This window comes from Rhipicephalus microplus, chromosome 4 (genome assembly GCF_043290135.1).
Source record: "Rhipicephalus microplus isolate Deutch F79 chromosome 4, USDA_Rmic, whole genome shotgun sequence".
Lineage (NCBI taxonomy): Eukaryota > Metazoa > Arthropoda > Arachnida > Ixodida > Ixodidae > Rhipicephalus > Rhipicephalus microplus.
In genome coordinates this window covers 199,906,220-199,932,926 of record NC_134703.1, presented here as the reverse complement: position 1 = coordinate 199,932,926, position 26,707 = coordinate 199,906,220, and the positions used below count along the sequence as shown (strand labels likewise).

Genomic DNA, 26,707 nt, shown 5'->3' with positions numbered 1-26,707 from the left:
TTCGTCTCAAAAATTCTCAAAAGGATTTTATTGGGTCGTTAGAAAACTTTCTTGTGCAAACAAGCTGAAAGTTGCACTGGTTCAAAAGAAATCTTATGCACTCTACATTTGAGACGGTTTTAAACACTAGTGCATGGAATGTTTCCTCGCTTAAAAAGTTCTTCTGTAAGCTGGCCTCCTTCAAGTCTTCCACATACTCCAAAAAATAAATTCAAGCCAGTGCCACCTTATGTCTTCGAGGTCAGAAAATTCTATTGTATCAGGATTGTTTTGGTGAATATGCTGTTGGCAATTGCATGCTGACATCCATCAGCACAAACCACCTGTACATATGTTCGACCTACATTTGCGAACTTTAGATCACAAGTGTGACCTGCCTGATCCTTCATGAAATCCAAGGCAGCTGTGACCGGAGGTGAGAGCACTTGGATGGCTGTTCTCACTCCCATTTTTTTCAATGTTCGTGAGAAAAATGTACTTTCTAGTAAGAAAGCGAACTGGCTTCACTGTGGAGCCTTGCTGCATCTTGTACAAGTACTTGAGATACCATAGAGATGAGATTTCTTTATTCCCACCCATTTCTTTTGAGAGGAACTGCGACCATACATTCTTGATTATATGTCTTTGGTCAAAAGCCAGAAACAGTTGCCTCCAAGCATCAGTTGGGTGGGGTGTCTGAGTTCGCAGTTGTCCTTGTGACAGAATTTCCATTGCAAGAACGTTTATCTTGTGGTTGTCCGTCACTAACCGCAGAATGCAGTATCCCACTCCTTCAGTTTTCTTTATGATGAGCTTTATTGCCTTAGCAAGTAGCTCACCTGAACATCTTTTAGTAAAGAAGTAGCCTACGGGAATTTGAAACCTTCCGAGCAGACCACAAAGCAGAAAACATAAAAGGGAGTTCGCAAGCTGACTTTTTTCCGACATAGGCAAAAGGTGGTTTAGGTCAGCACCTAAATCAACATGTTCCAGAAATGCATCCCTCTGCTTATTATACTGAAGTTTTTGTCGGATACGCATCTCATCCACCACGAGGCTGCAGTGTTTTGACTGTGGAGATGCGAGGCACTCCAGCTCAGTACTCAGTTGTGCCTTCACCAAATCACTGAATCCGACCTCACCTACTGAATTTCCGAGATATTTCTGCTGAGTGGCTTGGCAGGGAAGGGCAAGCAGCTTCTCAGTCCTAATGTGCTCATAGGCTTTTGCTGATAGGTGCCGTAATATAGTGCGCTGTCTGACTGCTGCTTTGGACCATGTCGGCTTTTTTGCCTTGTAGTTGGTCACTTGATCTAATATTAGCTTGGCCTTAGTGCTTGGCAGTTTTGAGTCTTCAACAACTTGCAGAAACTTGCTTATATGGCACTCGTCGTTCAGGCAATCAAGCTCTCTCTTATATCTATCTACAGTGAGGCGCAACCTTTCATTTTGTGCCTTCAAACTTTTTTCTTTCTTGCACCACTTCTTTTTTTGCAAGTAGGCAGCTGACGAGTTTGATCCGTTCGTTTGTGTGCTAAAGGACCTCATAGTGCACGCCGTAGGCACAAGAAGTGGCACATTGCTGGCTTCAGGCAGTTGATGATCTTCCAAGAACTCACTTGTGATTCCGGAAACGCCGCATCGCGCAGTCACTGCATCTGCTGCTGCTGTTTCAGGTGCAGAGGCATCTAAGCAATCCACAGTCACACTGTCCACAACACTTGGTCCTGTACGGAGGTCTACATCAGGAGCGCGGGTATACGCTCTGGGTGAAGCTGTCTTTACCAGCGATGGTTCGCGCTTGCGTTTGGCGATGCTCGTGTCACTCCGCGGGCAAGGTTGTATATGCCAGAGGTACGACGGATAGGATGGAAAAATGCTGGGCACGCTACCTTGCTTCAACATGCGCCTCTTGCTGGCTCCTCGGAAGTCGGTTTCGGGGGATTGAAGACTGCAGACAGCAGAATAGTTGGACGTTGAATTTGGCTGCCAGTTTTTTCTCGTTATCACTTTGAGCCATTGTTCCCCAAGCATTGTCTCCGTAGAGATCTCGTGAAACAACATGCCGGGTTGTTTCTTACGTTGGCTCGATGTACAGAAGGGCACGCAGCAATAACGCATGTTTCGCAACCGTGCAGCGTGCAGTAAAACACAAAGCAGCACACCAGAACTTGTATACCGACAGACACGTCGAGAGAGCAGCAACGCACTTCCACAGAACACCTGTACTTTACTAGCACTGGTGCCGGTGCATTGGCGGCTGGCCGATAGTGTTGGTATAGGGACCTTAAGTAGTGTCAGAAGGTTGCGCCACCTTGCGGGAGCCAAGCGCGTGAAAACGAGAAAACAGGAGAGGGTTTGGGCTCGCCGGCGGCCACGCAGCAGGCATCTAAAAATAGAGAAGGCGTTGGTGCAACACATAAAAATCCAGCCATATGAGCCTGTTTAGTTCCGTTAATGAGGCATTTTCGTTTAAGTGAGTTTAGTTTATTGGAAGTCCACTGTAGGTCGATAATTTAGGAGAGATCAATAATGTAAAGACAGATAAGCAGAATTCCGTTAGTGATCTGTTATGTTCCATTAATCTCTGGTTAACACGGTGACCCATCCGCTTTACGTAGAATTGGCAGCAGCTGAACAGAGCACCACACCTGTACAGTAAATTTGTTGCTTTATTTCACAAAACAAACGTCAGTTTGCCTCTTGTCTCTGGGCTGCTCATACTTTCGCTGCAGGGCGACAGATAGCTTCTTAGTTAACGCATTGACGGCCGTGAAAACAATGCTAATGGCATATTTTCCCCCCTCTGTTTTTAGCCTGTGAGATATGTAGTGCATCTAAGGAATACTGACGACACGTTTTTTTCCTGTTGCTTTCTGCTACCATGCTCAGGCTTAACAAAACAGACTTCTTTAAATGTTCAGTGACCGTGACCACTGCCATGTGAGAATAACTTACACCTAAAACATGCATAACCCATTAATTAGATATAGCACTAATTTTGTCATTACATGACCACTGATTCAAGATAATCACCACTACATAAACTTAAGCAATTTTATATGTACCAAAAAAACCTCGATAATATAATTACCTAAGGTGCCCTCTAAACATACGTCAATCTTGCTAAGGGTTTACAGGCACTAAGTTGATAGCTGCATGCTTTTGAGCATTTAAAATATGACTGTTTGTTATGATGGCAATGTTTGATATAGTGGCTGTTCCTGAGGCCATGCTTAATTTTAATGCGAGTGACTACTGCCTTTTGTGCTTTTGCATGGTAGCCAAGGTATTCTAACCTGGCTGGATTATATTTAATAGAGTGAACTTTTTTCAGGATGGACATGCCTGAGAGACCCATGAGTCGAGATGAAGCATGCACCCCGCAAATGGGGCCTGATGGAAAGTTTGTCTACCCGTGTTCCTACTGTTACAAGACCTTTTCTTCTACCTCTGATCTCAACAGGCACATGGACTTCCATGAAGGTAAGGGAGTGCTTTCTCACATCACTACTCCCATTGTAATCATACAACTGCTTATGTTTACCATTGAAGCCATGAAATGCAGCTGACAGTGTGTGTCTGTCTTCATTCATTTTCTAATCCAATTTGGTGTCTAGCATATGCTTTCGCACAACACCACCTTCCTACACCTTAGCCAGGGTTTTCGCCAGAAATTTTTTTGGGACGGACAATTTGGGAGCGGGATAGAAAGCGGAGAAGCAAGGGTGCTTGTATTTGGGAAATTGCACTCTAGTTGCTGATTTTTGAAACCACTGGATTTTTAAAATAGATGTTGGCTATCTTTGCAAATACTATGCTACACAAAAAGTATTCAGATTGTACTTTTTATGAAGCAGACATTCATGCAATATATGAACAATTTTCAACCTTTATTTTTCAATAGGGTGAAATGAGTGACTATTGTGAACCGAACCGGCGCGCTTCGGAGCATGACCGATGATAGGGCACCGTGGTGAACAACTAAGCGTTCTCTTACGAAAAGTCAAACTTTTCGCACGGCAATTGCCAAATAAATCTTCTGAGGTTTAGAACAAACCTGAGATCTTGAGGTAAGCAGCAGTGAAATAATTTGAAAAGCTATGACACTCGAGTGCCTATTTATGCTTAGTGCTAGTCTGATGCACTTTTGCTGGCCATGTTACTTAGATCTGGCAAACCAAATTGGCCTTGTTGGTCGCTAATGCTGCCAACATTACTAGAATAAGCTGAGTTTCAAAGCTCTGCCAGCGGAGGTGGGTGGTTCGAACGGCGGTCAACTAGCGATGCTGCAGTCAAATCTTGCGTTACTCTCATCACATAGTCTGCTACGGTGGCGTACGCCAGCGGTTAGCCGGGCTGTTGTACATGGTGGTTTTTTTGTTACTGTTGTCAAACTTAAACATTTATCATGCTTCCATTCAACATTCTCGTGTCGCATTTCTGGACTGCGCATGTGGATACGCACAAGGTCGCCTTTATGCATTATGGTTGGCTAAGAATCGATGTCCAGCTTATGTTGGAACTCTCTGCATTTCCTTTAATATTCAAGTACGAGAGATTCTAAATGAATTAGCATTTTCAGCATACCGTAACTACTCGAATCTAATGCGCACCTTTTTTCCGGTTAAGCGAGTTCATAAATCGCATGCGTGTTAAAATCGAGTGCAAAAAAAATGAATACGGTCATTCTATTGCCATCGGCATTTCCAAAATGGCCGCCCTCTACGTGCTTCGGGCATAGCGCGTCGGCCATTTCTGCCTATGTGTTTCCCATGTGCGGCACTTCGTACGTGTGCTGAGAGTTCGTCATCTTGTAGTGCATTAGCATCGACGGCATGGAAGGGCCGACTCCAGAAACTCGACGAGTGTACCACGATGCCGCTTTTAAAAGAAAAGTCATCGCATGTGCCGAAACAGACGGAAATCGGGCCGCATCGCGGTCGTTCGGAGTTCCCGAAACGTGCGTGTGGGACTGGCGGAAACAAGAGCAGAAGATTGTCAAAGATTCATGCAAAGGCTTCAGTGGACCACAGCAGGGTCGGTTTCCGCAAATTGAAGAGCTGCTCGGCGAGTATGTGATTGAGCAGCGAGCGGCACAGCGGCCCGTGACGACAGAACTGCTCCAAGGGCGTGTTATGCAGTTAGCCTTAGAAAAAGGTCTAATGCAGAGCCAGCTTTAATCGAACAGGTGCTAGCTAACTAACTTTATGAAGAGGAAAGGCTTTTCCCTCCGAAGGCGAACGGGCATACGCGAAAAGTTTCCGGAGGAGTACGATGAAAAGCCTCACAGTTTTTAGAGGTTCGTCCTAAACTTGCGGCACAACAATGATTACCTGCTTGGGCAAATCGGGAATGCCGATCAGACGCCTCTTCGACATGCCTGGCACCACAACGGTCGAGAAGAAGGGGGCGAAGCAAGTTCGCGTGCTGACATCGGTCTACGGTAAAACTACAGTGACGGAAATGCTCTGTTACATGTCAGATGGGCACAAGCTTCCTCCGTACCTCATATTCAAAATGAATACGCTCCGAAAAGAGTCATTTTTTCGATTGGTATGATCGTGCGGGCCGAGAAAAATAGGTGCGCGTCGCAATCGATGTCTTACTTTTTTTTTTCGTCGTGTAAACCAGGTGCGCGTTACAATCGAGGGCGCGGTAGAATCGAGTAAATACGGTAGTTTTTTTGATGACCACCCACTACCATTTTAACTACAGTCATCTTTCTGGACGAAAAATGACCCAAAGCGTCTCTGTAAAAGCCTCAAACAGTCGACTTACTGCAATACAAAAACTCTCTAGAACAGTACTCATATTATCTGTTATTTACAAAAAAAAAGCAAACTCTCGAGAAAACAGTACCCATGAAATATCAGAGAAATCTTCACAATGGCTATCAATGGTTAGCAGAGTGCAAAATGTCACAGCCACTTCACCTTCCTTCTGGCATTTTCCACTTTTTCCAAAAGCTGTAATTCCTGATGGATATTCTTCAAAAAGAAAGAAAAAAAAAAACCCCTTCTCTGCAATGTATAGCATCACTTCTCTGGCCATCATATTCCGATCATGAGCAGTATAACCTAAAAGAGGGGCAGTGTTAACCAATCCCCATTTTCAAACACAATGCAAAACAGGTTGCCAACTGTGAGGTTTTTGTCAAAGGCCCTTAGACAGCTTTTTCAATTGCTTTTATTGTGGAAAGAAAGCCTCATGAGGGATGAATTCCATTTTCCTGTGAACATGCCCACAGACGTAGTACACTCACAGTGTGTTACTCTCCCGTGCACTACGTAGTACTGGGAAGAAGTGACACCGACATGTGCAAAACACCGGTATCTGTGCTAAGATTCAGAAATAAGAACAGTATGTTTAAGAAAACGATCTGTTGCTTCAATATAAAGCAAATGTAACAAAACCTGGGCGCTGTTAAAACATGACCACTTATGTACTATTGTGTTGGCTCTCAAAGACACTATGTATTAAAGCAAAAAAAAAATAAAATAAATCCACTGCAGTGCAACGACATTTGATCGAATGTCAACGTGATACTGCTCTGACTATTGACAACCTTGTTCATTGCCTACCCCTACTTTCGCTGTCTATTCCTGGCAGTTCCTCCAAACTGGACACTGGGCTTTTGATGGGTGCCGTGCATTTGTGGGGGCATTGGAACCTTGGTTATGATCATTTTAGCTTCGATATATGGGGTGTAAACGCTGGGGACAAGAGTGGTGAGGTTGAAGGCTCGGTGTGTTGGTAAAGCATGGCATATAATCGACGGGACACAAGAAAGAGTACTGGGCGCGAGTCTGCATGAGATGAAAACTTATTGTGCAGTAAAGCATGACAGTAGTGCTCTACAATGTTGTCATTCTCAAATTGAATGCCATAGACTTTGTGCTTGGCGGTAAACCTTCTATCTTTGCAATGCAAAGCTTGCTTTTACCTTTTGAATAGCGTCTGATTTTTTTGGAAGTCCATCACGTTGAACATAGGTTTATATCCCAATCAAGATTAAATTATGGCATGCAAATGATTCGATTTACCATGCTCGATTTGATACCTCAAGTATAATAACATAGCCTCAACTTGTTTCGCTTGTTCAGTCCCTCTCCTGGGCTACTTTATTTGGATGTTACAACTACCTTTCAGTGTGCCTTCATCATGGTATCAAATAACATTGTTGGATGAACTACTGTCTTTTCACCGATAATTATATTTATGCCTTATATATTATTTGAACGTGATAATATTGAAGAGTTCATTTTTCAAGAATCTTGTTTTCAGCATCGTCGGTTGTGAGCGGAAAATCATCGTCATTGTGAGGCACCGCAAAGCACCCGCGAAGGCCATGGGTGGGCGAGAGCAGGGAAGGGCTAGAGGTGAAGGTGGTGAACGGCTGGATCGTCTGCATCTGGCTGGCATTAATAAAATAGAGGAGGCACTCTCCAGGCAATGCTTCAAGTACAGGAAATTCGACTTTGATATCATCGATAGCGGACTATCGCAGGTGCATACAGGAAAGTGTTAATGGTTTCCACTGTATGATAGCCCATCAGATGCGTTTCCATTTCAGAAAAGTAGCCGTAGCTTTTCTTCAAAGGTCTGTGTCAGTGTCGTCCTGCTTCCTACGCAACCCTCGGTATGCTTACCTATTTAGTTCCTATATGGAATCATGCCAAGGACTGATCACAAATGTCACAATTCTCGAAACCCTTAAAACATATACTGTATTTACTCTATTCTACTGCGCCCTCGATTGTAACGCGCACTCGGTTTTCACGCCGAAAAAAAAAAAAAAATAGAGTAAGACATTGATTGCAACGCGCACCCATTTTGCTCGTTGGCCCGCACAATCACACTACTCTGGAAAACGACTCCTTTCGGGAGCGTCTTCCGTTTAAATATGGGGTACGGGGGAAGCTAGTGCCTATCTGATGTGCAACGGAGCATTGCCGTCTCTCTTGTTTTACCGTGGCCCGATGTCAGCATGCGAACTTGTTTCGCCCCCTTCTCGACGGTTGTGGTGCCAGGCATGTCGAAGTAAAGAGGCGTCTGATCGGCATTCCCGATTTGCCCAAGCAGGTAGCCGTTGTTGTGCCGCAAGTTTAGGACGACCCTCTGAAAACTGTGAAGCTTTTCTTCGTACTCCTCCGGCAAGTTTTGGCGCATGCCCGTTCGCTTTTGGAGGGAAAACCTTTCCTCTTCATAAAGTTAGTTAGCCAGCACCTGCTCACTTTGAACTGGCTCCGCGTTAGCCCTTTTTCTAAAGCTAACTGCATAGCCCGCACTTAGAGCAGTTCTGTCATCACGGGCCACTGTGCCGCTCGCTGCTCAAGCACATACTCGGCGAGCAGCTCTTCAATTTGCGGAAACCGACCCTGCTGTGGTCCACTGAAGCCTTTGCATGAATCTTTGACAATCTTCTACTTTTGTTTACACCAGTCCCACACGCACGTTTCGGGAACTCCGAACGACCGCGATGCGGCCCGATTTCCGTCTGTTTCGGCACACGCGATGACTTTTCTTTTAAAAGCGGCATCGTGGTACACTCGTCGAGTTTCTGGAGTCGGCCCTTCCATGCCGTCAATGCTAATGAACTACAAGATGATGAACTTCTCAGCACACGTACGAAGTGCCGCACATGGGAAACACATAGGCAGAAATGGCCGACGCACTATGCCCGAAGCACGTAGGGGGCGGCCATTTTAAAGATGCCGTTGGCAATAGAATGACCATATTTATTTTTTTTTTCGCACTCGATTTTAACACGCATGAGATTTATGAACTCGCTTAACCGGAAAAAAGGTGCGCGTTAAAGACCATCAAGTATTTTTTGGCATATGGTGTATGATATCGGTTATGGCTGCCACATTCTCTGGTAGATAAGCAATCATAAGGCACACTTCCGAGGAAACATAGACTTTCCCCTGTGGTGACTCTGCTGCCGTCATGCCGTGTCCTATCTTTAATTTTCTCACCTTCCTTCGCCCTTCTTTTCATCAACTTGTCTCTTCGTGACTCAACAGCAGCTTTGCTATTTTGATCTCCTTTTGTCTTAACTAATGGCATCTTTGGCTGGCAGGACCGGTGGCGTTTTTTGTGCACTCGTGCCATGCCGTACGTTCGTCTAGGCACTATGCGTGTGGTTCCACATGCTTGGCTGGGCCGGCCACGACAAGAGTGCTCGCCACCGTGAAGGGCGATGGTGGAGTGTGGCACAATTCCATCAGCCTGCCCGCGCTGGCAGACGATGTTGTGACATTCCATCATTTGAGGCGTAATTCGCAGCTAGCGCTGCCGCAGAACACGGCCGGACGGGATGGAAAAAAACATGCGTCGACTTACATTGTCCAACCGTACTCACACAAGGCTACTCTTGCGGCCAGGAATTTACTGGACACCGAAGGCGATGCGAAAATTATCGTAACCTTCATCGAGTTGTTACTAAAACTGATGCCGTACAACCACTAGACAGACGCCCACTGGACATGTAGCGTCTCACAAGTGTCACAACTGCATTAAAGTGTCTCATCAACTAGCCCAAGTTGAAGATTTTCTGAAGATAATCAGCATGCAAGCTTTCTCCCCACCTACCTGCAATACTGATTTCTGCTCACAAGTGTGCCCTTTGTGGCTCCTCATGGCTTTGTATTTGTCGATCTTTCCCTTTGACTCTGGCTGGCACCACTTGTGGGTATACACCCTCCAAGAGGGTGATTTTTGAAAAGACATTTATGCTTGTGCCTAACATACTGTGCATGAGTGATATACCAAAAACCGAATTTCAAAGCAATTGGTCCTCAGTCATTCACTGCCACACAGTTTTCTAAAAATATTTCTGTGTTTGCAAACGTGTTGAATGTGTGTATTGTGGATATTGCCTCAGTGGCCTCATGTGTTGGCATGCGTCCAAATCGTAGCCAATTCAATGCGTATCCAAACACCCAAAACGGGAGAAGCTTGACGACTCTAGGCAGTCAAACATGTAAACAGTAATGAAGTTGCAAATGAGAAAAGAAAAATTCGAGCCCTCATCACCATTTTGGAGCTTCAACAGGTTGGTCAGTACTAGGAAAAGGTGGCAGTGCCATACATCACCTTTATCGCAAAACTGAACATTTTGCCAAAAAAAGGGAAATATTGAAATGGGTGAAGTGAAGTAAGTGATCTAATACAAAGCTGTCCCAGTAATTGTTGTAACGTAATGCAATGCAGCAATAGACAGAAGTGAAGGTTGCGCGTCTTGCCACCTGGACACTGACACGTAGAATAGTCGATCGGTGCATTAGTGATGCAGGAGTTATGATGTCTCTAGTTTTCTGTGATGCAATAAGGCTAGATACTTTTTACTGTGATACAATAAAGCTGGTCACTGAATGTTCCTTAGGGCACGAGATATTTCTCTGCTAAATGTTGCTTAGTCATTTGGCCTTGAGGAATTTATGAGGACTTGTTTTCCCATTATTGTTTGGACGGCATCTTAACATTTAAAAACTTTGACTATCAGTAGGATGCGCCCATTCTTCTTTAAGTGAGGCCTTTCTTGGTCTGTGCATTTCTCATTTTGTGTTTGTTGATTACCTCCTCGTCTTTCTCTTTGCTCTCTCCTGCTTTGCCATAGCGGGGAATTGTTCTTTCAAGTTGATGTAAACTGTGAGTATCTGCTGTCTGCCTGTTGCCCTTTGGAAGGTGCTTTGTTTATTTGTTGATGCAATGGCAGCTTACTGCGTTGCCACCTTTCTTTATGTGTGTTTTCATGGAGTGCCCTTCCCCTCCATGTGGACACCAGCTTTATAATCTGCAGGATGCCTCCCTCCCCTTTCTCAGTTCATTTTGGCATGCATTGCTCTCTGCTGTCGTCCAAAACTCTTCAGGATTCTACTGATGCCCAGTGCCTTGACGATTGATCTCTTCTTCAGAGGCCTGTTCTCAACCACTGCAGTGACCTGAATGGTTGAGCTGGAGGGATTGGTAACTGACCATGACAGCTGCATTCTCATAACAGTGTAAAATATGAAAGCACTTTTGTAACTGCACTATGAAGGGGTCCTGAACAACCCTTTGTGTTTGGGGGGAAAAACACACTAAAGTGGAAAGCAGGTGAATAGCTCACCTGAACCTTGCACGTCGAGGGGTGTTTATAGCAAGCACAGTCTCAAGTGCTCTCTCTCCTTCATGCAGAGACTTTTCTTCACTCTCTTCAGTGATCAGCAGAAGCCAGCTGTGTGTCAGTAGCCTAGTGCTACTGGCCAACACTTTACACATTGCGAGGACACCATTTAGGTCATATCTGTTTCTTGCCATGCAGTGGTGTCATGTGCCAGCACCACCCTCAGCAGTGTCTTAATACTGCGTAGTAGCAATGCTGGCTCAGGCAGTAGTCATAATGGGAGAGAGTGATTTCATTACATCACACGCAGTCAAGGTCGGAACTAGAGGCTAGATTTATAGGCACTAAAAAACCGGATCTTAGGCGCCAAAAATGGGCAGGCAAAACACTGTTCCAGGCCCCCAAAATCTTAAGTATAGGCACAATAAACCTTGACGAAATAAAATTTCCCATGAAATATGTGTGGGATGTGTGTACACGACTGGAAAGCAAACAGAAATGTTTTACTTTATCATTTTACAAAGGCGCCTACATATATCCATGCAATTAATTTTCCCGCAGGGTTTGCAGAAAGCCTTTTCTCTCCTTTTCTAATGCAGCATGGCAAGTCAAGTGTCCACCGTTGAATAAACGCGCTCTAGGGTCTCTTTTTCTTTTGGCATGACTGAGAAGGCCTACACAGAAGCAAATATTTATAGTGCTGATTGGAAAGAAGGGTCTTTTTGCCTCGCAATAACTTGGTCTAACAACACAGGGTCAATTCGTCTTCTGTCTTAAAGAGCCCTTACCAGGTTTGAGAATTTCGAGCAGGCAAGAGGAATGCATGCACTGGGTGCTCACGCTCTCATCTGCCAAAATATTCAATGCTATGCGCCCAAGAAAGAGGTCAGACTGAATGCCGCTTGACCTTCATCTCGCGGGCGTGCGCCCCAACATGGTGGAGGTGTTGTACTCGACAAGGAACGGTCATGCGTACATCAAAGTAGTGCGTGACACTGTGAGAACTTTTCGAGGTGGTGTGTGTAATTTGTGCAGTCTGTTACCTGAATAGAAGTATTAAGGTTGGCAGAAATATTAAAACATACAAACGAATCTATGCGCCTTATTTTTTTTTAACTTTGTGTCGAGCGAGATGCAAGACTAAGCTGCCTCCATTTCGTTAGCGTTGGTGTTATCGCATCGTGATGGTGTGAGAATTCACAACGCTTGGCATGTTTTTCATGCGTCGTCTCCCTTAGAGCTGTACCAGCGGTGCGATGATGTGTATCCTGGTAAGGATACATGATTCATGCCAGCCTCTCCAAACGTGTGTGCATAAAAGGATGCATCCCACAGAGACCTGGCATGGGCATGTCATGCAAATGTAACCTTGTGTTCACATGACGTTTTGATGCGTCTGGGTCATGTGATTTTCCGGCTCACAGTTTTTCCGATACCGAAGAGGACATGCAGGAAAGAAAATTGGCTAGCGAAATCTGCACCAGGGAGTAGCAAAGGTTTCAAGCTCACCTCCTCGCATCATGCTTGCATGGCTTGTAATGAACCAACTAAAAAATTGTAGTAATGCAAAGCTTTTCATTGGGGACACAACTTCCATTGTCTAAGTAAAATTTCTCACATGACTTAGTGAAGTGCCGTTTAATAAGTAAATTACAAAACAAAAACCACATGGACATCTTTTTTTTAAATCTACACTCTACTTTCCCCTGATGACAACCGCGATTTCACATTTGTTGTCCATCGTCCTGCGGCTGCACAAAAGCACCTCCTGGTCACCACGCATGCAAGCAGACACCTGGGAGATGCTGAACAGATGACGCAATGCGTATGAATACAAGTGTAGAGGCGTCCCGCCTTCATATTGGCTAAGAGATTTTATAGCATCGACAGGGTCGGAAGGAACTTATGAGATAGGGTATAGGTTGCTTTTCATTGAGTTCCAGTTTTGCCTGGTAACATGAATACCGGTCTGAAGCTGTACGCGAAAGCAAAGTTTGAGATTAAATAGCATTCGTAATGTTCAACAACCTCGGAAGAAAGCAGCGCTTCGAGATAGGTGATAGTGCACTTGAAGTTGTAAAAGACTATGTCTACTTAGAACAGGTATTTATTAACCGTGGAGCCGAACCACGAGATTAAAGTAACTAGAAGAATAAGAATGGGATGGAGCACATTTGGCAAGCACACTCAAATCATGACAGGTAGATTGCCACTATCCCTCAAGAGGAAGGTACATAACAGCTGCATCTTGCCGGTACTTGGCTACGGAGCAGACACCTGGAGACTGTCAAAGAGGGTTCAGCTTAAATTAAGAACGACGCAGCGAGCGATGGAAAGGAAAATGGTAGATGTTACCTTAAAGGAGCACTGACATCAAATATACTCATGCCCAGATTTTTGCGTCAGCGAGTAGCTATAGGCCCCGAAGCAGCGATTCGCGACCTAAAACGCAACTGAGGGATGAATAACTATCACTTTTATTGATTTATATGACTGGTATCTAGCACTATTCAAAATGGCCGGCAATCCCGCCATTTCTAGTGCTGGGAGCACCAGCAGTGGAGCTACCTCGCGGTTGCCTCCAGATCACGCCACAGCTGACCACTTCTCTACAGAAAAGAGTGACATCAGGCCCAGCTGCTCCGCAAACATTTCGTCTGCTAGGCGGACACATTCAGTCATGCCTTGTCACCTGCATTGCTGTCGTCGCCGTACAAAGTGTTGACTCGGGTTCAATACGATAGTCTGGAGCATGGAATCCCCGCGATTTGCGACATTTTGAATTATTTTTGGTTCGATCCACCTTTTGCAGAACAGTGATTCCAAAATGGACGTCGTTCCAAGCAGCACTGCAGAGGTGCCCGAGGATGCACGCTTCGCCCCGCCGCGGTGATCTAGTGGCTAACGTACTCGGCTACTGACCAGCAGGTCGCGGGATCAAGTCCCAGCTGCGGCAGCTGCATTTCCGATGGAGGCGGAAATGTTGTAGGCCCGTGTGCTCAGACTTGGGTGCATGTTAAAGAACCCCAGGTGGTCGAAATTTCCGGAGCCCTCCACTACGGCGTCTCTCATAATCATACGGTGATTTTGGGACGTTGAACTCCACATATCAATCAAGGATGCACGCTTCAGCCATGTTCGCTCGTGTGTCTCAGCTATATTGGTGTGTTTTGGCATGCAAAGCATTCAGGTATACGCAGAGGGGTGAATGCAATATAGCTATCGCGAATGAGCATAAGCGGAGAAATAGAATATGTTTCCTGCTTGCCAGGTTCTTTTTTGCGCCTTCAGATGGGCTCACCTATCCAGCCTCTCGCGGTTAACATAGTATTGCCACTTTTACGTGGACGCAAAGTGTGCAGATGAACTAAAATTTAACAATACCTGCGTGTTACTTGTTAGCGATGATATCTGACTATACGCTGTTCTACTTTTGATAGCTTGTGGTCGTGTTGATGTGTAACACATGCGTGATATGAAAAGACACCCTCATTGCACTTTTTCCGTGCTTCGAACTAGACAACTGCAACTCGCCAGCAACTCGCTACGATTACCCGACATGCTCACCGACAAGCACACGTTTAATTATGCTCTTTTCTTTCGCCGTTCCTTTAAATCATTCAATCTGGTGAGACGAATATCAGACGCGACGAGCGAATGCGTTTCTGCGCTTCCGCGCTAGTTGGCGCCACGATAAGAACACTGATCATACACGTCATCACTACTAGCGTATCGTGACTCAGGATGGTATTTGTGGAATGTATCACACCGAACACGTAGCACTAGTGTCGATGTCGCAGGGCACTCTATTTCTCGTTTTTTCTCCTCAGCTTTTCCACGCCGTTTGACATCGAATTAAAATAACTTCCACGCAACGGATGCCGTTCAAATTTCGCCAAGAAGACCTATGCATACCAAGCGATCGAATGGTGGGCACATCTCGATCTTGAAATTTGATGTCAGTGTTCCTTCAAGAGACAAGAAGAGAGCAGAGTGGATCAGGGAACAAACGAGGGTTAAGGATATCATAGTTGAAATCAAGAATGGGCCGGGCATGTTCCGCGTAGACAGGATAACCGCCAGTCATGAAGGGTGTAAAAGATGGGAAGGAAGAGGTTGCAGGTGATGGCATCCCACCGCTGCCACCAGTTGTTAAGGATGGGGGACTACCCGGTCTCTTGTGGTAGCGTGGTGTAACCGGGTGGAGGAAACGAACGCTGACAAGAGGATACGGAAAACAAACAGGGGTTTGTGACATTATTTACACATATTTACAGAAAGGAAAAGTTAGTGGCTTCACAAACCACGAGCATGGTGGTTGAACGTTACATAGTTCAGAGCGACGTCCAGCACTCTGCGGCGTCGTTTTATGCCCTGTCGGGCTCCTCCTCTCCGAGTCGAACACCAATCACTCACACACAGGTGAGGGGGGCGAGCATGCACGGTCCACGTGAACACTGCACTGTGGTGGCGCCAGCAGGGCTCTTCCTCGTCGTGTGTGTGCCGTTAGTCGAGAGTTCCCACGATCCTGGCCGCATACTTCAAAGGGTCCACCGCACAGCTCGCCCAATTAGCGGGGCGATCTGCGGTGTCCTTCGCGGTCTTCCCCAGGAAGACGCCGTCCCTGTTGTCCTCTCTGTGGCGTCGCGGCGACACGACGTCTCATCCTCCGGCCAGCAGGGACAATGCCTGGCGGGCATAGGCAGTCGGCCGGTCGGCTACTTAATTGAGGATTAAAGAAGCGCCGCTCCGCCGTCAGCTCTGTCGCTGGTCACGCCAGCTTTCCCGTTCCCCGATGAGTCGCCGAGTCCATTAGTCACCGCTTCTGCTTGAAGGGACGACAAAAGGGTCCGCATTTGAGGGACGGGAACTCGCCTTTGCTTGCTGCTTGGTCTGGATAATTGCCCCAATCTTCGACAGCGTCTGTCAGACTGGGCGCCGAAGGGATTAAGAGCCTCTCCAGTGGACCGGCTTACGCCCCATGGCGTCTGCCCAGATGAATTTCCAGGCCAAACTTAACAAGGGTAACTAACTGGATTCCCAGAGATGGCAAACGGATTAGGGGGAGACGGAAGGTTAGGTGTGCAGATGAGATTAAGAAGTTGGCAGGTGTAAAAATGGCAGCAGCAAGCACAGGACCGAGTTGACTGGCGGAACATGGGAGAGGCCTTTGTCCTGCAGTGGACGTAGTCAGGTTGATGATGATGATGATTATATAGGCGCCATTTTAAAAAATAGGTTTATATAGGCACTCATAGGAATTTAGGCATAACTGTTAAAAATGGCTATTTATAGGCACTATAAAAACATCATAGAACCTCTTTTTAACCCTCTAATTCATGCTCATATATCAAAGTGGCACGATAAGGGTGCAAGAAACAAATTAAGCATTTGCCGATAAATCAATCTCTAGTCGCAACGCATGCTGACGTGGTTCCTCTTATGCCTCCCTGCGTGTGTCACCGTGTTCTGTCTTGTTCTCTGAGTGACACTGCTCGTCCTAATGAAGCTGCAACCTAGCACAAGTTTGGCAGAGTTCAAAAACAGTTTCAATGCTAAGTGCCTTTGTACTGCTGAACAGCTCCACTCTGTTTTGGCAGTCAATAAACGGCTCCCTAGCACTACACTCGGTTACAAGTCAAGTGCCCTGCAGCTTCTCATTGTCAAAGGACCCACTTCCAGCCACTGGAATTGCCATGTCGTTATGGCCAGCTAGCTTCATGCCATGATAACGAGAGGAATCACAAATGGACCTCAACCAAAATGGCCTCATCAGCTGAATGTATCAGCATCATGAGCATGGAGTAAGAATGATCACGTGTTGACACGTGCCTGAGCGGCCAGAAAGGTTCGGTCTCGCGGACGCGCTGTGTTGCAAGCCGTCGGATGGCGCCGCAGCCAACGTACCCAGCAAAGCAGTGCTGGCACATGGAAATTCATTTGCCTCCCCAACGTTTTCGTACCAAGCAGTGTGACTAACACTCAAAGCACGAAAGAAATTTGTTTCTTCAGAATAAAAAAGAAAGGTTTACCAGGTTTGAGGATTAATTAATCAAAAATACCTTGTGCAGGGTGTGAAAGTTGTTAACATGGATTGATCCTAATGTGCTCAAAGCTAAGTTCCGCACTAATATTTTTGTCTGTTCATGGCATTCCTCAACACAAAGTAATTAAACAAACAGATTAGACATCGTGCTATTCCTCCATAAAAATATTTCCCGGTGGGAAAGAAATGCTAGGAACTGCCACGTGCATGTTAAATAGCCCCAGATGGTCAAATTTAGTCAGGAGTTCTCTACTACGGCGTTCCTCATAATGAAATTGCAGTTTTGATGCGTTGGATCTGCAGTAATGATTATTATTCCTAATTAAAGAGAATAGTTACTACACTAAAAAGGTATTTCATGCGTATCGCCGTTTCATTTACACAGAAAATCATTGAAGCATAGTTGAGCTTGTTACATGTGAACGTGATATAAATATTCGAAACGCGCAAGCATTTCATATAAAGCACACAAGAGCAATGCAGTTGTTCTGCGAAATATATAAATATTTGAACCACGCAAGTCTTTCATATAGAGCGCACTAAAGCAATTCAGTTGTTTATGCCTGGATGTTACAATGCGAATTCTCATATTTATGTCAACGATCACTGTCAGACGGCACTTCGAAGAGAGGCACACGCTCTGCACAAGCCTGATAGCCAGAACGGAAGTTCGGTACAAAACACGTTCTACCCAGTTCGGGAATGTCTCAGCAATTCGATGTCACCTTCATCAATAGAATAGCAATAAACGCAGAAAAAAAAAACTGGCTTCAAAAGGGCGTCATCGCACATGCCGACAAAAAGACCCAGAATCAGCTGCATGCGCGTTTGTGCCGAGCGTGTTACCAAGACGGCTGACCCCGCTCGTCGTAGTGTCATCTAACAAGGCAGCGATGAAGCTGCAAGATAACTGGTGACAGCCCAAACATTATCTGGATGCGCTGGGATTGCGCTTTTCAACATGTTGCGGGGATAGTCTCAGCAGCTGTGTATTCTTGCACCGTGGTCGTGAGCAAGATCTGTCTCTCACAAGATGACTTTCGTGCCGGTAATTCGTTTCACAAAGTGTAGATTACTAAGGCACTCTCCATTAACTCTTATGCCTAGCTTCTCCCATTCTAGGTCCCTGAAAACCTCCTGCACACACGCGGTAGTTAGCATTGGGGAGGTCATATCCTTTTGTCTTAACCCTTCTTTATTCTGTATTCTGTATTCGGTATTCTGTTGCTTTCTTTATGGAGTGCTATGGTGGCAGTTGATCTGCTGTAAATTTCTTCCAGGATGTTTATATATTCTTTTCGACGCCCGCATTACTGCTGATATCTTTATTTATTTATTTAGAATACATCACAGGGCTTCCGAAGAAGCATTGAGTGAGGGGGTACAGAGCAATAAGTATGATAAAAACTAAGCACAGAGAATGAACACAAAAGTTAAACACAGGCCAAAAACTGTTAAGCAGTATCAAAAAGGTAATCATTGCAGGAAATTAAAATTTCTAGCAAGCCACTAATGTAAGTTTTAAGCAAGTATTTCAAAATGTCTGTTTACTTGTTCACGAAAGAGTTTACGGTTGGTGATTCTGACGCTTCAGGACGATTATTCCATAGTGCAGTGGCGTGAAGTAGAGCAGACGAATGAAAAGACTGAGTCCTTCCAAAAGTGGCCTAATGCTTAGACTGTTGTGTAAACGTCGTGATGTATGCGTACGTGTTTGAATCAGTAATTTGTTCGGTAAACATGGCCCTTTTTGCTCTTGCTGCTATGGCTTCTGCTGCTTTCATTTCGTTCTGTTGCTACTAGTGTCAGCGGCAGCACAGTAAACCCAAGCAATGTTGTGCACAGTGAAATGAGTGGTTCCACTTGGAGGCAGGTAATTTTAAGTGTGCCAGCCCGATACTAGCTACTAAAATGCGATTTTAATTTCAAAATTACCACTTCCTTGTCACAAAAGTAACACTAATAGGTTTCTGAACAGCTATTTCAATAATCAACATCAACTTAATAGTGGCCTTTAGTGTCCCTTTAAAGATATCATAGTTGAAATCAAGAAGAAATGGACATGGGTCGGGCACTTAGCGCGGATAACTGCTGGTAATTAAGGATCACTGACTGAGTTCCCAGAGAAGGCAAGCAGTTGAGGGGGCGACAAAGTTAGGTGGGCAGATGAGATTAGGAAGTTTACGGGTATAATGTAGGAGTGCAAGCACAGGACCGAGTTGACTGGCGGAACATGGAAGAAGCCTTCGTCCTGCAGTGGACGTAGTCAAGCTATGATGATGATTAATGTCACGATATGAATTGCACAAGAATACTTGTTTGTGTGTTGTGCACAGATTGACAACGATGATCCACACGTGGTGTTTCGTGTGCTCTGTAAGCACTCGGCGCTGCTTGGAAACAGTCGTGTTGTTGTTGGTGCTCCAACATTCGTGTTGTTGATCGGCGCTCCAAGTACCCTGTTTGATTTAAATACCCTGTTAAAATCACTATCTGCATGATGTGGATGGCAACAAACCACAGTGTTAAAGCCCATTCCGATGTCGCCTGCTCGGGCTTCATGGCTGAAAAGAGAGCCAGCAAACAAACGGCTGAGAAAGAAAACCCGGAAGATCAGAAATTCATTATCAGTAACAGTAACAATTCACTACTTCAGCTGACCAATAAAATCTCTTGCATGTTTTATTGGAGCAGGGAAATTAAAAAAATTCTATGAAATTCAGCTCTGTTTGAAATCAAGGCTTGCAGAGGAACTACTTTGCGACATAGGCGCACTCATAGAAGCTTGGGTCCAAGTGCGTGTTGCCTGTAGGTGCGAAGCGATCAACCGTGATGTCACGTTGACGTAGGAACACCGTTGTCCAAAGGGTTGTTTAGTCTTGACTGGTCTTGACTTGCTACCTAGTATAGCATAATAAACAAAACACTATTGTGATATGCAAGCAGTGCAACTGTGCATACGTGAGCTAGTTATTAATTTTGCTGCATGCAGCAGGAGGAGACACACAGTTTTGCACAAAAGACTGCTCTCAATCCCTTGTGGCTATTGAGGTTTCCTCTTTTATGCTCTATTGGTGTTGTGCAGTAATCTACAGATGTTGCACAATAGCCAGTGTACGTGGATCGCATCAAAACTGCAAAATCAATCACGCATTTGCACTTGTCCAATTGAGTGGAAACAAGCAATTGTTTTATGCCTTTATGAAATGCCACCCTTGAAGGATTTTGGAATGTAAAGAAGCAAAAAATAAGCAACATTCAAGGTGGTAGTATTCACAAAGTTTCAGCTACAGAGTAATGGTCTAGCAAATGCTGCTTCTTAAGTCTTGGTTATTGTAAGGCACTTTCCAAAACTTGTTTGGTAATTTATGTGTTAAAAAGCTACAGATACACTGCAATGTGTTTGCAGTCTTGAAGGCAAAGTGTTGCAGAATTTATCTTTGCAAGCTAGTGAACTGTTTTACCTACTGCTCATTGATGATGGTTATCTCAGCCACATCTGTACTGTAGTTTGGAAGAGATAATGGACTTTAAAAGAGTCTTAAGAGTGCTGTTTTCAGGCGAACTGGCACTCTATTTTGTCTCCTACTTTTTCTTTGCTTGTCTGAGTTGTGCCACAAATATTATATTGTTACGAATAAATATAGCACCTGGTACTATATAAACTCTTTATTCAGGGCGAACTTGTGCCCGTAAACTTGAAGCTAAAAATGGTCAGCCAAAATGTCTGCGCCCCTGACTCTAACTTCGTCGCTCTCCTCTTCTGCCCCTCGAGTCTCGTGCCAGTCCCATGGCGTAGCATCGTGGCGCGTGCAGGACGGCGTTCCATGGCGCGGCTTTCTTGCTACTTGCTTGACGGCTTTTACGAACGCGAATTGTGGTACGCGTCTTCTGCGATGGTCGAGCTGTGGCATTAGTCCCCCTCCTAGCACGCATCGCCCCGATGCGTAGAGCCGGCTGACAGTTTCTAAACAATAGGACTTCTCCTTGTGTTAGACGACGTTGTTCAGTTCCTGTCGTAGTACGGTTTCATACGTACTACATGTACAACTTCCGGGAGATTCCTGCGTCGTGTTGTGCATACTTGACCTTCAGGGATCACTTCGTAGTTTAATGGGCCTAGCTGACGAAGAACCCTGTAAGGGCCAAAATAGCGCCGCATAAGCTTTTCTGATAGGCCACGTGCACGTACAGGCGTCCAGACCCACACTTGGTCTCCAGGGGACTACTGAACATCCCTTCGTCTTAGATTGTAACGGTGCGCGTCGACGTTCTGCTGTTGAATGATGCGGTTCCGTGCTAGTTGTCGCGCCTCTTCTGCCCTTTCTACATATTCGCTTATGTCAGGGTCCTCTTCATTCGTGCTGTTGACAGGCAGCATCGCGTCTAATGTCGTTATTACTGTCCGACCATAAACAAGTTGAAATGGCGTGAAGTGGGTTGTTTCTTGTACGGCGGTATTGTATGCAAATGTAGCATACGGTAATATGGTGTCCCAAGTCCGATGCTCGACGTCCACATACATCGCGATCATGTCAGCAAGCGTCCTGTTCAGCCTTTCAGTTAACCCGTTAGTTTGCGGATGGTATGCGGTAGTTCTGTGGTCGGTGTGCGTTAGTTTCATGACAGACTGTACTAGCCTGGCAGTGAACGCAGTTCCTTTGTCAGTTATAAGAACTCTAGGTGCGCCATGTCGCAGCACTATCTGGGTCACAAAAAACTGAGCCACTTCATTTGCCGTTCCTTTTGTGAGAGATGACGTCTCGGCATACCGGGTCATGTAGTCGGTTGCTACAACTATCCAGCGCTTCCCAAACGATGACATAGGAAATGGTCCTAGCAAATCCATTCCGACCTGCTCAAACGGGACTTTCGGTGGCTCTATCGGTTTCAAAAGACCTGCTGGTTTTAGGGGTGGTACTTTGCGTCTTTGGCATTCTCGACATGATCTTACGTAATGCTGTACTGAATCCATCAATTTTGGCCAGTAATATCTGCGGCGGATTTTCGCCAAAGTCCTACTAATGCCCAAGTGACCTGCCGATGGGTCATCATGACACGCTTCTAAAATTTCCGCTCGCAGTGATGATGGTATCAGCAGTAGGAACGTTTCACCGGTGTGTTGAAAGTTTCTCTTGTAGAGAACGTTGTTGCGGAGGACGTAGGAACGTAGTCCACGGATGAAAACTCGCGGTACTTCGACTTGCTGCCCCTCTAAGTATTGAATGAGCAGAAGTAATTCTGGGTCCATTCGTTGATCATGAGCCATCTCCGACACATTCACAGCTCCAAGAAATGCGGAGTCTTGTTCATGCTCAGGAGACGAGTTCTGGATTGGTGCTCGTGACAAGCAGTCCGCGTCATTGTGCTTGTGGCCAGACTTGTAGACTACGGTGATGTCATATTCTTGTAGACGTAGGCTCCATCTAGCAAGTCTTCCGGAAGGATCCTTGAGGTTCGCAAGCCAGCACAATGAATGATGGTCACTGATGGCTCGGAATGGTCTACCGTATAAATATGGACGGAACTTACTGATAGCCCATATCACTGCGAGACATTCCTTTTCCGTAGCTGAATAATTATACTCAGCTTTCGACAGAGTGCGGCTTGCATAAGCAATAACTTTTTCTTCCCCGTTCTGCCATTGAACAAGAATAGCACCGAGGCCAACGTTGCTGGCGTCCGTATGAATGTCTGTTTTGGCATCTTCGTCAAAATGAGCAAGTATGGGAGGTGACTGCAAACGCCGTCGTAACTCAGAGAAGGCGTCTTCTTGCTCTTGGTGCCAGATGAATGGCACACCTTCCTTCGTAAGCCGTGTCAGTGGTTCCGCAATCTTGGAGAAATTTTCAACAAAGCGCCTATAGTAGGCACAAAGCCCCAGGAAACGTCGCATAGCTTTCTTGTCTCTTGGCCTTGGGAAATTTTCAACCGCAGTGATCTTATCCGGATCTGGGCGGACACCGTGAGAACTGACAATGTGCCCGAGGAACCGGAGCTCCCGGAACCCGAAGTGGCACTTTTCGGGTTTGATCGTAAGTGCAGCCATATGAATAGCGTCCAGTACCGTTCTCAATCTCTGTACATGCTGCTCGAACGTAGTGGAAAAAATTACTACGTCATCCAGATAGACAAGACATGACTGCCATTTGAGGCCGGAGAGCACAGTGTCCATCATCCTCTGAAAGGTAGCGGGAGCAGAACACAAACCAAATGGGAGTACTTTGAACTCGTAGAGTCCATCGGGTGTCACAAACGCCGTCTTTTCCCGATCTCGTTCGTCGACTTCTATTTGCCAGTACCCGCTCTTTAGATCCATCGATGAAAAAAAGTGGGCATTGCGCAGTTTATCCAACGTATCGTCGACTCGTGGGAGTGGGTACACGTCTCGCTTCGTGACGAGGTTGAGTTTTCTGTAATCAACACAGAACCGCATGGTGTTGTCCTTCTTCTTCACCAATACTACCGGCGATGCCCATGGGCTTTTGGAGGGCTGTATGACATCGTCGTCGAGCATCTCCTGTACTTGCTTCTTTATCGCCTCCCTTTCTTTTGGAGCTACTCGGTATGGATGCTGACATACTGGTCTAACATGCCCTTCGATTACAATGCGGTGCTTTGCTACAGGCGTACGTCCGACTTTCGAAGAAGAAGAAAAACACTCTGCGAATTCCTTGATCAACTCCACAATCTGGTCTTTCTGCAGAGATGAAAGCTCTCGGTCAATATCTATTTTCTCGAGGACACTTTCCACTGTTGAGGGCGTTGTAGGTACTTTTTCTATGGTGCAAACATCTGAGACTTGTAAGTAGTCATGAAGTGATGCTATGGCTGCTCCCTTCGCCACATGCTGTACCTCGTTGGTAAAGTTAGTCAATAGCACATCAGTATATCCGTTCCGCAGGTTCACTAGACCTCTCGCCACGCGTATTCCCTTTGTGAGCAGCAGTTCGACATTTCCATCAGCTAGTCCGGCATATTCACGAAAAATGTCGCTTTTCACAGAAACTGTCACGCTGCTACGTGGCGGCACTGTCACACCTTCATCCACAATACGAAGAGACGAAACAATTGGTTGCTCCGCATGACACACGGCAACAGTGTTCTCTGTAGAGAAAGAAACTTGGGATTTCTGCAAGTCGATGATGGCACTGTTTGCTTGCAGAAAGTCCATGCCCAGAATTGCCTCACGGGAACATTCAGGAAGAACAATAAAACTGCAGGCGTACACATGGCCTCTTATTCCCACTCTCGCTGTGCACAATCCTACGGGGCTGACTAAGTGCCCGCCGGCGGTGCGTATCTGCGGTCCGGTCCAATGAGTGAGCACTTTCTTCAGCTTCTTTGCGAGCATGCTACTTATTACTGAGTAATCTGCACCTGTGTCTATTAACGCTATGGTTTCTACGTCGTCTATTCTGACTTGTAGCTCGGATGTCACGTCACCATTACTGCGCTTGTCCGTCGTTGTGTCAGTGTCATCGTCTGATCCGGTTAGCGATGGAGGGTTTTCAGTTTTTCGAAAATCAGCGGCCCTGCCTCCACAGGTCGCCGGTTCTAGTTTTCCCGTCGCGGGCTTGGTGAACGACGCCTCGGGAAAGTAGATGATGGGTGTGGACTCGGCGACCTATTGCGCATTGGTGCAATCGACCGCGATTCATGTCGCTGAGTGTTTGGATAGGCATAGCGCGAAGACAAATATTCTTCGATTTCGTAAGGGCGCTCACCGTTACGAGGGCAGGGCGCATTCACTGGGAAGCCACGTAGCCCGACCCGACGGTAGTGGCATGTCCGATAAAGATGACCTGCCTCCCCACAGTGGTAGCAGAGGGGCCGCCGGTCTGCCGTGCGCCATACATCACTTTTGCGGGGTCTTGCTTCTGGCATCGGCGCTGGAGTACTGCGAGGAAAGGTCGGTGGCATAACGGGAGCTTGTGCAAAGCTCGGGCGTCTCATGTCTTGCCGTACGACTTGCGCGTATGACAGCTGTGGCTGAGGTTCCGGTTGCGTGTAGTGTGGCACCTGAGGCTGTGGTTGAATAATTGCTTGCCGCACTTCTTCACGCACAACGTCCGCGATTGAGGGCATTGCTGAAGGACTTTGAGGAAGTTGCAGTTTCTGGAGCTCCTCCTTAACAATAGCCCTCACCATTTCCCGGAGGACGTCAACGTTGGTGGGGAAGGTTGTTGACTCCACCCTGACTGAAGAGACGCTGAAGTCTCTGTTGTACAGTCGCGCACGTTGTTGTAGCGTCCTTTCCATGGTCGTTGCCTCGGACCGGAACTCCGCCACAGTTCGCGGTGGATTACGCACCAGGCCTGCAAAAATTTCTTCCTTTACTCCGCGCATTAGGTGCCGCAACTTCTTCTCCTCGGCCATGTTTTGGTCGGCTCGGCGGAAGAGCCGTGACATGTCTTCTATGTACATGGCCACGCTCTCGTTATTCCGCTGGTTCCTCGCCTGAAGAGCAGCCTCTGCCTTCTCTTTGCGGTCCGTGTTCGGATAGGTTGCGATTAGCTCTCGTCGGAAGTCGTCCCATGACAGCATGCACGCTTCGTGGTTCTCAAACCACGTACGTGCCGAATCTTGCAGGGCGACGTAAACGTAACGAAGCTTTCGGGCTTCGTCCCAACCATTCAAACGTGCAACGCGCTCGAAGCCTTCAAGCCAGTCCTCGGCGTCTTCAAAGGTCTCACCGTGGAAGACCTCTGGTGTACGTGGCGAATCCACGATGAGGTGAGATGGAGATGGCATCGACTGGGTGGCCATCGTAGTGACGCTTGTGCTTGAGGTCTCGACAGGTCTTGATGAGTCAATTAGGGGGCCAAACTCGGGCTGCTCCCCACGTAGTCGGCGACTCGTGCGTTGGTGCACAGGTGTCAATTCTGCTGGCTCCAATCTTCTGGGATCTGGGCTTCTCCTTGCCTGTGGTGGGCTTGGAATCATACCCAGCACCTCCACCAGATTGTTACGAATAAATATAGCACCTGGTACTATATAAACTCTTTATTCAGGGCGAACTTGTGCCCGTAAACTTGAAGCTAAAAATGGTCAGCCAAAATGTCTGCGCCCCTGACTCTAACTTCGTCGCTCTCCTCTTCTGCCCCTCGAGTCTCGTGCCAGTCCCATGGCGTAGCATCGTGGCGCGTGCAGGACGGCGTTCCATGGCGCGGCTTTCTTGCTACTTGCTTGACGGCTTTTACGAACGCGAATTGTGGTACGCGTCTTCTGCGATGGTCGAGCTGTGGCAATATTAAGCTTCAAATGTGTGAACATAACGTGCGACTGTCTGCACGCGCGCGTGCGCACGCACGCACGCGCGCACACACACACACACACACACACACACACACACACACACACACACACACACACACACACACACACACACCTTTTTACTGAGAACAGCGGCTTTCTTGTCATTTGTGTGTGGCAAGGGCACAGTCTGTGCAGTATTGCACTCCCAAACCATTCTCATGAACTTGTTGAGGAGGTAATAGTTGTGATGATGAGGCTACTAGCAGGATATTCATACATGTTGAAAACAAAAATGCAACGTCAAATTCTTA

The 26,707-nt window shown here is 46.4% G+C and overlaps 1 protein-coding gene across 3 annotated transcripts in view; it reads left to right on the top strand.

Moving 5' to 3' along the window:
• Positions 1-26,707, top strand: part of LOC119172524 (uncharacterized) — a 176,247-nt gene that overhangs the window by 147,884 nt on the left and 1,656 nt on the right. For 2 of the 3 annotated variants that reach the window (XM_037423666.2, XM_037423667.2), the window contains one exon: positions 3,317-3,465. In XM_037423666.2, coding sequence (XP_037279563.2) covers positions 3,317-3,465 — 149 coding nt within the window. Of the gene's footprint in view, positions 1-3,316; positions 3,466-10,603; positions 10,636-26,707 lie in introns of all 3 variants that reach the window. The other variant, XM_037423668.2, reaches the window with a different exon arrangement.